General features: G+C 36.0%; 1 protein-coding gene across 3 annotated transcripts in view; it reads left to right on the plus strand.

The window, feature by feature from the left end:
* SKIC3 (SKI3 subunit of superkiller complex) overlaps positions 1-14,234 on the plus strand; it is a 116,891-nt gene that overhangs the window by 15,739 nt on the left and 86,918 nt on the right. For all 3 annotated transcript variants that reach the window (XM_021008782.2, XM_021008772.2, XM_021008788.2), the window contains 4 exons: positions 4,496-4,639; positions 5,801-5,892; positions 6,427-6,502; positions 9,513-9,653. In XM_021008782.2, the coding sequence (XP_020864441.1) occupies positions 4,496-4,639; positions 5,801-5,892; positions 6,427-6,502; positions 9,513-9,653 (453 nt within the window). The remainder of the gene's footprint in view (positions 1-4,495; positions 4,640-5,800; positions 5,893-6,426; positions 6,503-9,512; positions 9,654-14,234) is intronic.

The raw sequence follows: 14,234 nt of genomic DNA on the forward strand, positions 1-14,234 counted from the left end.
CATTAAGTTGATTAATTTTGATTAGAGATAAGTAGTAAAACATATTCTTGCCCAAGTAAGAGTTGGCTATTGCCTTCAGTTTCCAATTCATCTGAGTTTTTAAATGGCTCGAATGTTATACTGTTTTTTTTGGGGGAAGAGCTATAAAGCCCATTTGCCAAAAAAGATACTTCAGTCAGTCAGCTAGTAGTTTTCAGGTGCCTCTTGTGGCACTTAAAGGCATCATGCTAAGTACTGGGTGTATAAAGAAAGGCAAAAAAGAGTTCCTGATTTTGAGGAGCTCATAGACTTTGTAGATGTGATAATTTCCTCCTGTAATCATGTACATGTAAGACTTTGTTGTATGCAATAATTTATTCAATTGAATGAACATATTGCTATGTTATAGTTCCTGCAATGAGGAGTTTATATTATTTGTGTACTGTAGATACTGAGTGTGCACTGCTTGCTTTTTATTGTTGGAATGGCTAGGTGGAAGAAGACCTGAGTTCTAATCATGCCTCAGATACTTATTAGTTCTCTGACCTAGGCAAGTGACTTAACCTCTGTCCATCTCAGTTTCCTCATCTGTAAAATGAAGATAAGAACAGTACCTACTTACTAGGGTTGTTATGAGACTTGAATGAGATAGCATTTTTGTGATGCATGCACCTTCCATCTAGAGCCTTAAGTTTGGAAACTGGGACAAGATATTTTTTAGTCCAGTGATGAAAGGGCAGGTAATGGGGAAAGAAAAGTGGTGCATGGTGGCTCTTGCTTCCTTGGGCCCTTGATGGTAATGAACGACTATGGTGTTGTTTCAGTTAATGATGGTAGGTTAATGTAATAGGTTCCTGGAAGAGAAGGCCTAAAATTACTAAGGGGGTGTCTTATTCACAGTTGGCTTCTTAAACTGTCTTTGTGGGACAGTAAGGGATGGTAGTATGTTTTTAGTTTTGTAGGTTTTTCCAAATGTCACAGGTTCTCGAAATCTTCATTTGCCTAGAGAACTTAAGTACTTGTCACATTAATGATTTTCACCTTAGCTTTCTTAACAAGTTAATATGTTACTGACTCATTTGCAGATACTCAGTACCTGAATATGAGGTGACCAGAAATAGAAAACTTAGGGCCTGTCAGATACATGAAAATTATGTTTTAACTCTAATCTGGATGAGCATACTCCTGATAACCCAGTGGTAAAAGTTAAGGCATCTACACATGAATAAACCAAATCTTCTTATCAAACAACATCAGAATAAAAATAGCTGTGCAGCAACAACAAAAGGGATTGAGGTAGTCCTTTTGAGTTAATTGTAACATGATTAAATTTACATTTCTTTGACAAGCCAAAATTTTCATGAAATGGTAAAAGAGAAATGTTTGCGTTTCTGCCTGTCTCCTCTTTTCTCAAATCCTTACACTGATACCATAATCATGAATGAATGAATGAAAAGCATTTATTAAGCACTAATTATGTACAAAGTATTGGTCGTACAAATAGAGAAAGCAGGGCAGTCCTTGCTCTCAAGATGCTCCCATTCTAACAGGGAGAGCACACATATAGCAGGTATTAGTTGCAAGTCCTTAGAGTGCAGTAGCAAAGCAGATGGTGAAACATCTTCTCTGATGCCATTTCCCCTAATAAAACCATATTGACCTCTGATGTGGAATCATTTGATGGTGCTAGGGACTTTAGTGGCAAGAACTTTTGTTTTCCAGGTCTTCAGGAGCTGTATGTGGCTGCTGAGGAAGTTGCTAGGTCACATGTCCACAAGGGATATTGCCCAAGATGATGTTCTTTTCTGGTCATAAAAATCCAAGTGGCTCCCTCTTGCTTACAGAATAAAACACAAATTTCTGATTCTTATTCTTATGCTCTGTAGTGTGCTGTTCTCCTTTATGTATTTTTGTGTTCCAGTCAGACTGGACTAATCACCATTGGATAGCTAGGTGTCACAGTGGGTAGAGTGCCAGGCCTAGAGTCAGAAAGATTCAGAACTTCCTGAGTTCAAACCTGGCCCTGGACATCTACTCCCTGTGTGACCTGGGCAAGTCACTTAACCCTGTTTGCCTCAGTTTCCACATTTGTAAAATGAGCTGGAGAAGGAAATGGCAAACCACTCTAGTAGCTTTGCCAAGAAAACCCTATACAGGCTTATGAAGAGTTGGACATGACTGAAACAAGTGAACAACAAACAACAGAAGTCACCATCACTCATGCTCACAATAGTCTCTCTCCTGTTTTCTGCCTTCAAGGGATACCTTAAGCATCACCTCCATGAATCATTTTCTCATCTTCTTTTTTGTTTCTTTTCTTTACATTTATCACATTATTCTTTTTATAAGTTATCTGTCTGCAAATCTTTTCTACTAGATTTTCTACTAATAGCTAATAATAGTGCTAACATTTATATAGCACATACTATCAGCCAGGTACTGTACTAAAGCACTATACAATTATTATCTTATTTGAGCCTTAGAACCACACTAGGAGGTAGGTACTGTTGTTATCTCCATTTTACAAATGATGAAATTGAGGCAAACAGAGGTTAAGTGACTTGCCCAGATTCACACAACTAGTAAGTGTCTGAGACCAGATTTGAACTCAGGTCCTCTTGACTCCAGGCCCAGCACTCTATCCTCTGCACCACCTAGCTGCCCCAAGATGGTTAACTCTTTAATAGGGGTAAGGATTATGGATTCTCATCTTTTTAAAACTAACCGTTGTTCATTATCTTGCAAAACCAGATACAGGAATTTAATATATTGGTCATCTGAATTTTGCTAGAACATTTCCACTAAAGTCCTCATTGTGTGTTAGTGGTCTTGATTTTGAAAGGCTGTGCCAGAGGTACTGGCACTCTGGAAGAGCCTGTCAAGCTAGAAAGTCTGAAGTATGGGCATGCGAACAGATTTTCTTTTTTATCCATGAGCCAGTCTAGCTTAGTTTCGCACAGCCTTCAAACCAGTCTACTCTTAGGATGGTGAATTTTTTGGCCGTTAGAACATTTGAAGACTATCTACTAAATTAAAGGTGGATTGCAGTCTGCGCTGTTGAAAGGATAAGATAAAACTCAGCTCCTTGAAGTATATATGAAACTATACACGAATGGATGCTTTATTAATTTTACATTAATACATGCTAATAGATGTTTTATTAATTATTTTCATTAGCATCATACTTTGTACTATGTAGAAAGATATTTACATGGCATCACCAAGTAGCTTGCAATTTAATGTAGTCATGTTCAGCTGAAAAAAAAAATCACAGACTGGAGAAAGTGTTTAATTTGAAAAGCCTATCCATCTTATGTAGCATTGGAAATGCAAATCAGCGTGAATCTATATGAATATCTAATACTGAAATGGCTTCACCATAACACATTTGCTATGATTCTGTCTATCTCCAGGGCACATATTTGTATAATTCCTTCAATCCGTGGTGTGGGTGTTTTTCAGTAGGTGGTATGATCTTTCTTGATGGTAATTGAACTTGTTTAGTAGACTAGTGCCAGGGGCAGATTGTTGCTAGAGATGTCTTGTAGATGACAAAAATATGAACTATTCTAACTATAAAAATTGTGGAATTGTGGATCATCTCTGGATAACACATAAGTAGTTCACAGAAACACAGCATATTAGAGCTAGGAGGGACCTTTGAGAACATTTAATTCATTGTCCTTCATTTTACCAGTGAGGGGACTAAGGCCTTGAGACATTAAATAACTTGGATACAGTCACACAGTTATTAATTGGAGAATCAGCATTTGAACCCAGGTCTTCTGACTCCACAGCTAATTTTTTCCACAACACACAATTTACTAGGCTACTGAGATTTTTTTCCCTCCCCTTGATCAGCCTTACTTTTAGTGGCTGTCATTTGTAAATGCAGCAATCCCTGCATTAAGTTCTTCTGTGAGGTAACAGAAAAATAAATATTCATGGTAATGATATACGGCACAGAATACCCACACTATTGCACAGTTATACCCAATGAAGATTGTATAGACAAGTCTGGGATCATGGTAAATGGAAATAATGGTGGAATAGGTCAAAGGGAACTGTCAGATGAGGAGCTGAATTTTATGGGTTGGAATGAGATGAAATCTGAAAATAAGTAAATGTGAGGATGAGGATGAAGTTTTAAGTAATTTACCTTGCTTTAAATTTTTAGAAATTAGATTTTAATAGGTCTGGCTTGTGGTATTTGGGAAATCTTCCATTCTAAAAAGAAATTGATCAGTTTTCAGTGTCTTTATTCAATTTACATTCTACAGTGAATTTTCAGTTCCAGGCTAGTTTCCTCACATCAATCTTGAGGGAATACAAACCAGTGTTCATATTAGTTTAGTTATAGACAAGAAGGCAAATTGAAGGCAGATAAAATTACATAAATGTATTTTAAAACCAAATATATTTTATAAAATAATCTAGGGTCTTAAATTGGTTGATGTGTTTTGGGAGATGGGTGGGTTTGGCATGATTTAATGAATTATTTTTATGTCTCGAGCAGACTGTATTGAAACAAGAGAAGAATAACTACAATGCCTGGGTTTTTATTGGAGTGGCAGCAGCTGAACTGGAACAGCCTGATCAAGCACATGGGGCATACAAGAAAGCAGCTGAACTAGAACCAGACCAGTTATTGGCCTGGCAGGTATGTGGGATGTTGGATGAATGTTTGTGCTGTGTTTTCAGAGGACTAGCTTATTACCAATCTCAGGATAGACTTGTAATAAGGTATTTCAAAGATACATTCAGACCTCAGAGCTTGGATCTGAAATATTCTGAGTAGAATTATCTTTTTTTATTTTATTATTATTATTTTTAATTTTTTTTTTTTGCAATTGGGGTTAAGTGACTTGCCCAGGGTCACACAGCTAGTAAGTGTCAAGTGTTTGGTCTGAGGCTCTATCCAATGCACCACCTAGCTGCCCCCGAATGATCTTTTAAATGACACAATTTGGCATTCAGCTTGATTAGTTTACAAACCTGATAAATTTAATTGTAAATTCACCAAAAAGTTCTTATAGAAATTCCTGTTCTTTTTAGTATCCTTGTAGGAAATGGAATTAAAAACACTTATTGAAGAAAAATTTCTCAGTCACATATTTTAATAATTGAATACATTTTAGTTGTGTTTTGTATGTTGATGGTTTTACTATTGCTTATGATAACTCTCCAAACTTAATATTTAAGTGTCTTTCCTGGTTTAACTTCTTTTTACTAATATAGGCATAAATTATTCATATTTTGGTGTACTATTTTCTACAAAAGAATATAGAATGAGACATGGACTCTAGGGAACTTGTTTATTAAGACCTCTTGATTAGGACATTTCACCATGAAACCAGAAGGGACCTTAGAGAGATTCCCTTTCTACCCTCTTATTACATATGAGGAAATGAAAATTTAAAAGTCGGGTGACTTGTACAAACTCACACAGCTAATAAGTGGCAGAGATAGGATTTTAATTTAGAGGGTCTTCTGATTCTAGAACATGTGTTCTTTTCTTATACTGCTTTTCTAAGAAAAGATATTTTTATATTACTACACTTAGAACAGCTAATTGCTTTTATAGTCTAATGGCTGTTGAAAAGAGAGGCAAAAAAATGCTGTTTTTACTTGCTTCTGTGATAGAACACAATATCATATAGGCTATACTTATTTTGGGATTTGGGGATTGTGTTTTAACCTTTATCATAGAAATGTTGCGAATGATCCATCAACTTTAATCAGTGACGTACATATTTAAGGAAATTTCATGTGTTAAATATTGTACATTTTTGGAAAACTGACTGACTGCTCATTTATTTAGGGGTTAGCAAGTTTATATGAGAAATCTAACTATACAGATGCCAAAGACGACTTGATCACTGTCTACCAAAAGCTTTTGGATCTCTATGAAAGGTAATGAACACATGGCAAAAGACTGTTTACTTGGTAAGCTCAAATTAGAATAAGCTGTTGATTGAAAACTTTATTTAAATGACTTAGACATTGAGAACCAGAGTTTTTCTTTTAAAGAAATGCCATAGAGTCCTTTAACTCCACAGAGATTTTAGCCTGTTGGTGTGGGCACCATCTCTGCTAGTGGAGGTCACAACCTCTTCAATGCCTTAAGGTGATCCTGTTTGAATTTCTTTGTCCATGTCTTTCTATAAATCTTCCCAAGATATTATAATCTTATGAAATATAAACATATAATGTAATTTTATAAATAAATATTAATATAAAATATTAATTCACATCATTGAAAAGCCCAAAATTTTGACCCTTTGTTTTGGAGACAGTTATTTAGGCTCACTTCTGTATGAAAATATTACTTGTAATAAGAGAGTTTAGCTGTTGTCTAAAATAGCATCCAGTAAATAACAATAAGTGTTGTTGCAAATTTTTGGGATTGTTTTTTCAACTACTTTAAGACATTTCTGTTTTTTCAAGTGCTGACAAGCAGAAGTGGTGTGATGTCTGTAAGAAGCTTGTGGATCTCTATCACCAAGAAAAGAAATATCTCGAGGTTGGTTAGTAATTTTCTAGGGGTGCTAGATTTGGTTTGCAATAAAGCCATTATCAAGGTTATTTAACTTTTAATTTAAATTTTAAAAGTCTTACCATAGTTTAAGGCAACTGAATTTCCAGTTTTTGAAATTTTCAGGGCCTATGCTGTAAACTATTGAGAAGAGAAGGGAATATTCATACCTGTAGAATCTTTTCCATTTTTCTAACATAAGGGTGCTATGGATTTGAATCCTTTAAAAAAAATCTACTCTGATGTATCATTGAAGTGCCCTGTATTCTTGAAGGCTTTGCCAGAGTAGTTCATGCTCTGATGGGTTCCATAATGCTGACAAGGCTTTGAGGAACATGACAAAAGTGAAATTGATTATGTTTTAAAATAATAATAGTAATAATAATAATAATAATAATAGTAGTAGTAGTAGTAGTAGTAGTAGTAGTAGCTAAAATTTATATAGTAGGGCTTCCTGTGTGCCAGGAACTATGCTATGTTCTTTACAATTATTATCTCATTTGATCATTAGAGCAACCCTGGAAGGTAGGTGCTATTGTCATCTCCATTTTACAGAAAAGGAAACTGAAGCAAATAGAGGTTGAGTAACCACTGCTAGTAAGTGTCTGAGGCCAGATTTGAACTCAGATCCTCTGGACTCCAAGCTCAGCATTCTATCCACTATGCCACCTTGCTGCCCCTAAAAAGCCCTAGGATATTACTGATTATATATTGATTGCTGTAACTGTTATAGGATCATTCCTGAATTAGCTGTTTGTATATAATCAGGTAACAGACTTGTTATAATAAAGATCAAAATTAATACAAAGCTGGAAGAAAGAATAAAATGGGAAAAAAAAAGATTTGCAATGAAAACTGCTCTAACCTGACCTATTTAAAAAAATTATTAACAACAAAAAATGGAATCTGGACTGAAGAAAGGTACAAAAACAGTCTACAACTGTAATTATTTACACAAGTTTAACTGATGAAACTAATTTTCCATAATGAGGAGATAAAAAGAGCCCCAAAAGCACCTTTGTCAGTAAATGCTTGACTTCCTTGCAGGTAAAGAGATAAAGCATCCAAAGACAGCGCCGGTTTAGAATATAAACCCATTTGTAAAATTTTAGAGAAAAGTTTGTTTGAAGATGGCATAATCACTGTCGCTTCATAAAACAGCGAAGCTGTGAAGGGTACAACCAGTTTAATGATAGCTTTAATAAAAATGAAATCAAGCAACCCAGTTAAGCAAAGGCACTCTGAGAGCATTTAAGGATGAAACTGAAAGGATGTCAACAAATAACAAAAAGGTGGAAAAGATCTACAAAGATAAAAAAACCAAAACCAAACCAAAACAAAACAACAACCCATCTCTTTTTCAGCACCAGGGAAACTATATAGCTTTTACATTTGGGCTTTACCATCACCTTTCCAGATATACTTATAAGAAAGGTAAGATTATGTGAAAGAGAACAAAGATGGGAAAAGCAGCTGGATTAGGCCAAGTGTACTTGGACAGGTCTGTAAGAGGGGAGAGGAGTATTTGAAAGTTTGTGACATTGTTCCCTTCTGGCTCTCCTCCTGACTCTCTGGCTGCTTCTCAATCTTCTTTGTTGGATCATCATTTGTATACGGCTCCCTCGTTGTGGGTGCAACTCAGGGCTCTGACTGGAGCCCTCTTTTTCTTGACCCTCTGTCTGCTGGTGATCTTATTAGCTTCCATGGATTTACTTACCATGTCTGTGCAGACAGCTCCGAGGTCTCTATATTTAGACCCAGTCTCATCTTGAAATCTAGTCCCATCTCACCAACTACCTGGTAGGCATCAGCAATCTGAATGTCCTGTAGATATTGAAACTCACTGTGTCTGAAAACAGAACTTATCTTTCCCTTAAATGCTCACCTCATTCTAACTTCTTTATTTCTGTTGATGGCTTCATCATTCTTATTGTGACCCAGGTACACAACCTTGGAGTCATCCTTGACTCTTCCCTGGTACTATAGGGGAAAGAGCAATGGCTCTCAAGTGAGAGGACCTGGGTTCAGATCCCATCTTAGATGCTTCCTTGTGTGAGTGACCTTTGGCAACCTGTTTAATCTCCCTAAACCTCTGTAAAAATGAAGGGGCTTCTAGATGGCCTCTAAGAGTTTTATGATCTATGGTATAACTGATTTTCTTCTCACACAACTACCACACTAGTTCAGATCTTCATTATCTCTCCTATATAATTGTATATATATCTCCTATTTGTCCTTTCTACATCCATTCCCCCTTCTTTCCAAACCATTCTCCACACAGCTGCCAGATTAATATACCTAAAGTATGGGTTTGAGCTTGTGATTTCCCTGGTCAAGAAACTCCAGGTCAAAACATACTGCTATTTGTATTTAAAAAGAGAAAATATAAACTCTTCTGTATTCCACATTCCAGTGAAACTAGCATGCTTCATGTCCCCCATATATGTCCGTCCATTTCTTAGTTCTCTGTGATTCTGCACAGGCTGTCCCCTTATTCTTGTAATGCTCTCTCTCACCTCTGCCTCATGAAATCCCTACTCTTGTCAAGGTTCACTTTAGGAGCCACCTCCTCCAGGAGCTGTAGTCCAATCGTCTGTCACTGGTGCTCTGTTCCAGAAATTGCTTTGTGTTTACTTTGTATATGTTTTGTATTTAATTTTCTCTGTACATGTTGATTTCCCCCAATAAGCTGTAAGCTCCTTGAAGATAGAGACTTTATTTATTTTTTGATCTTTGCATTCCCAGCAACTGGCATAGTGCCTGGCACATAATAGGTTCTTAATAAATGTTTGTTGAATGGAGTGGATTTGTTTCATCTCATCTCAGTTGAAGTCTAGAATGTCTGCTGCTTCTAAATATCATTTAAAAAACATATTTAGAATTGATTGATAAAAATAAGAATTACTAGATAAAAATAAAGTTCAGAATATTAACTTGGTCAGTTTATGACCAAGCTTTTCATTTTTTGGAATACTGTATCATTTCTCGTTTTGGACAGGTGGCTCAAACATGGCACAGACTGATCAAAACAAGAAAGGACGATGGTGCAGAGAATCAAGAGGTTTGCCAGCTGTGGATAAAGTTAACTCAGTTATTGGCTGAGAGTACTGAAGAAGAAAATGATGAAATTCAGCAATTGGTAATTTTATTTTATATATATAATGCATATATACATACATATATATTATATATTTATATAGTTCACAGAATTTCAGAGTTGAAAGGTTCTTTATGTTTGTTAGATTAAATAAATACTTGTTATTGATCTCAGTAGCCATTTAGTTCAACCTCTATTCTGAGTTAAATACCTTCTGTCACAGACTCAATAAATAATCATTTGGCTTTTGATTGTAAACCTCAATGAGGGGATACTCACTACCTCCTGACCATCGTACTTTTGGATAGCTCTTCTGAGGAAGTTTTTCCTGAAATCAGCAGCCTTTCTTCTTTTGAAGTCCACTCAATCAAAAATTTCTAGCCAATCTGAATTATAGAAGTTGTGATATTTCCAACACCCAGGCATTCTCTCTTTTCTTGAGGAGTTCAGTACCTGGTTCACCATCTTCCTTTATTCCAACTCTTGCGTTATACTGGGAGACTTTAATATCTGTTTTTTTCAAACTCCATACCATCTCTCACTTCTACCTCTTCTTTATTCACACAGCTACCACCTTATTGCATCTTGCCTAGATTATTGCAGCAGCCTCCAAATTGGGCTTCTGGCTTTAAGCCTTTCTTCATGCCACTGTTCCTTCACCATTGCTAATGGAATTTTCCCCAAGTGAAGATCTGACTGTGTGATTCTCCTACTCAATCAACTCCAGTGGCTTCCTGTTGCTTATAATATAAAATAGAAATTCCTTTCATTAGTTTTTAAAGCCCTTCACATTGTGGCTCCAACCTCTCTATTCTTCCTCCTTCACTCTGACCCACTGTCCTTCTCTGTTTTCACATGTAACATTCTATCTCCGTGTCATTGCACTGGCTGTTCCCATTACTAGGATGTATTCTTTAAGACCCTGCTCAATCACCATCTTCTTCATGAAGCCTTTGCTGGTGTCCCCAACTATTAGTGACCTCCTCCCTCTCAAACTACCTTCCATTTAACTATTTTTTATACATTGTATGTTTTAACCTTATATTTATTCTGTATACTTCTTCATGCATAATTGTTGTTTCTTCAATTAACTTTATTCTTTTTACTTGGATCCCCAGGGCCTACCACATAATAGGCACATAATAAAAACTTGTAGATTGATTGGCAATGTGTTACAGCCTGCTTATGTCCACATGTGGTTCTTTGGTGTCTTTTGGCCCTAAATTTTAATATTCAGAGAGAGTCTTATAAAGAATTTGTAGAGATGAAAGAAGTAAGTTGAGGTGGTAGTTGTCATCTTTTTTTTTGGTGGGGGCAGGGAGGCAACAATAGAATGAGAGATGTTTTTCCAAGTCTTTAGTGTCCTTCCCTCAGTGAAAAAATGAAATGTGGTAAAAAATTAATATTGGAAAGCAGAAAGTATTTCATTTAACATTTTACACAGTTTCATAGAATTTTCTATTTAGAATCTTGTAGTTGATAAAGGGAGTCCCTGACTTGCTTTAGGAATAGAAATTATTTGGCTTCTGGGACAAGGATGGGACTAGCACACCAAGCCCTAGATTTTGAGTTCCTTGTTTGTATGTGAACTTTTCCACTAAATCATCAGTATAACCATTAAGAGAAGTAAGAAGCCAAAGCTATTTGAAACATAATTTCCATGACTTTTCTCGAATAATACATCCAAAGTTGTATCTTATTTATGATTAGAATTTGATGTCTTAGAGGCTAAGAAATTTTATAATTGAATCAACTCATCTTAATGTTTTTCTGGGTTTTTTAATCTATTTTTTAATAGTGCAAATTTAAATGGAAAGGAATAAATAAGTGCTTTTTATTCTGTATTTCTAGATTATGCTTTCTGAGCTGTGATTGGAGACTGTTTCTACCCATTATTTCTTAGTACTTTAAAGTTAAAAAACTTTAAAGTTTTTAATGACCTTGCCCCATTATAAACCTATTGAAGGGAGTATAATTGAAAAAGCACTTGGTGGTCCTTCATTCTAGTCCTGGCTCAGCCCTGTGCTAGTAGTGTCACTTTTGATAAACCGTTTCACTTGTCTCAGCCTCAGTTTCTTTGTCTATGAAATGAGAATCTTGGATTAATTGATCCCTAATTCTCTTCCACTTTGAATCCTATTACTTGATAATCTCTAATCTTTTTCAGCCCTATGACTATTGATTATGTCATTCAGTAATTTTGTTTTACTTTTGAGCAATTCGTAGTTGTCTTCTAAATGTTGACTTTTCTATCTTTAATGACTTCAATTCACTTTTTTCTTTGAGGGTGAGCTTTGGTTTTGAAGGCTATTTCAAAAGAAACTTACACTTAAGGAAGATTCATTTAGAATAGTGATATCAAACAGCTGACTCATTTAGCATTTAGGTAAAAATAGAAATTATTTCAAGAAAAATTTAGATTCAAATATTAATAGTGTATTCTTTATACAGTGTATCATGAGAATTTAGGACTCCTTTTAGAAGAATCTCTAACAATTCAGTGTTATCCTTGACTCTTCATTTTTATTCTGCCTATCTAATCAGTTGCCATGTGTTGTTGTTTCTCTGTACATGACCTCTCACATATAGCCCCTTCTTTCCATTCACATAGTTACCATCCTAGTTACCAAACCTTTATTACCTCTTGGTGACAGTAGCCTCCTAATTGCTTCCTTTGCTTCAGATCTCTCCACACTCCAGTCCATTTTCCATACAGGTGTAGAAGTCATGTTCTTCATCTCAGATCTGACTCTCCCAAACCCCGTTTCCTCCCCTCTCCCTCCAATTTAAATAAACTCTGATGGCTCTGTTTGCTTGAGGATCAGACATAAACTTCTCTCTTTGTCTCTTTTAGGTCTTCACAACTTAAATCTTATTGTTTTTAGACTTCATAAACGTTACTATACTCCGTACATTCTGTGATTCAGAATGATTGACTTTCTTGCTGTTTGTCATTCTTGATATTCTGTTACTCATCACCGTACCTTTACATTAGTCTTCCCCCTTGCTTGTAATATTCTTTTCACCTCTGCCTCGTGGAGGCCTTGTTTTGCTTTAATTTTCAGCTCAAGCACCACTTTCTACATTAGACCATTCTTTATCCTCCTAGCTGCTAGTGCCCCCTCCCTCTGGCCCAGCTTACCTTCTATCTATTTTGTATATCCTTACTTGTATATGTGCATAATAGAATGTAAAGTTCTTGAGAATAGAGACTGTTTTACTCTTTTTCTTAAGAGCTATACTAGTTCATTGAATTGCTTTAAAGTGATAGCATGGAGGAAAAATATTCTTTGTAATCAGAGACAGAATATTTGGTTTGGTGAGTCATTTAGCAAAGACATTTTGGCATTTGTTATGTTCTGCTTCCTTACTTCTAAGTTCTTATTGAATTTACTACTTTAGTCAATACCTCAAGTATTCATTATTTCTGTTTACTGTCACTCTTGTTGTCTACTTTTGTCTCACTAGATACATAATCAGCATTCAAGTACTTGTGATTTAAAGCTTCGCTTCAACAATAACAAATGACATCCCTGATCCAATGAAAGTATTAGCCAGAAAAGTACCAAGTTTAGTAGAGAGCAGGGTCGATGTTTTGTATTAGTTTGAGGGGCGATGTTGCACTTTGAGCACTTTGTGGAGAGCACTTTGAAGCAGCACTTTGTGGAGAGCACTTTGAAGAAGAGTTGAGTGAGGCAGACAGAATTGGGAAACTGGAGAACACGCTAGACCATGCTGAGCCATGTGTCCCAAGTGTAACTTCATTGTTTTGTCTGAAGCATTTTGAATTACCAGAATATAAAATAGTGTGTTTCTTTTTTTCCCCCCACATATTGCATTTCAAGACATGTACATGACTTTTTAATTATCTGTGATATTAAATTTTAGACTTACATAGCATATCTAATCGGGAGTTGACTATGTTTTTAAAAATAAGAGCTTTGTTTTTGCATCTTTTGGGTTTTGTTTTGGGAGGCAATTGGAGTCACACAGCTAGTAAGGGTCTGAGAACAGATTTGAACTCAGGTCCTCCTGACTGTGGGGCTGGTGCTCTATCCATCATAACACCTAGCCGCCCCTAAGAGCTTTGTAAATAAAATATTCAATAGCATGTATTAATTAGAAAAGGGCAGCTAGGTGGTATGCTGGATAGAGTGGTGGGCCTGGGTCAGGAAGGCTCAGCTTCCCAAGTTCAAATCCCACCTCAGACACTTACTGGCTGTGTGTCCCTGGGCAAGTCACTTCACCCTGTTTGCCTCAGTTTCCTCATCTATAAAATGAGCTGGAGAAGGAAGTGGCAAACTAGTCTTTGCAAAGAAAACCCCAAATAGGGTCATGAAGTGTCGGACATGATTTGAAAAACGACTGATGAACAAGTGAATTAATTAGAAAAAAATTGTTTCAACTATGCTGATGATGTTTCTGGGTTCCTTTGTGTTCATAGTAAAAAGAACACATAATAAAGACGGAGAGCCATTAGCTGTTTTCTCTTTGATTTATTTCATTTCATTTTTCTATTAGACTATTTAAATTATAACAGGAATAGTTATCATTATTGCTGGTAGAAAGTGAGTGAATTGTTTCTCTTTTTTGGAGGGGCATTAACTTCTCAGTCTTTGAGAG

The sequence above is a fragment of the Phascolarctos cinereus genome, unplaced genomic scaffold, assembly GCF_003287225.1.
Source record: "Phascolarctos cinereus isolate Bilbo 61053 unplaced genomic scaffold, phaCin_HiC Scaffold_4;HRSCAF=312, whole genome shotgun sequence".
In the NCBI taxonomy this organism is placed as follows: Eukaryota; Metazoa; Chordata; class Mammalia; order Diprotodontia; family Phascolarctidae; genus Phascolarctos; species Phascolarctos cinereus.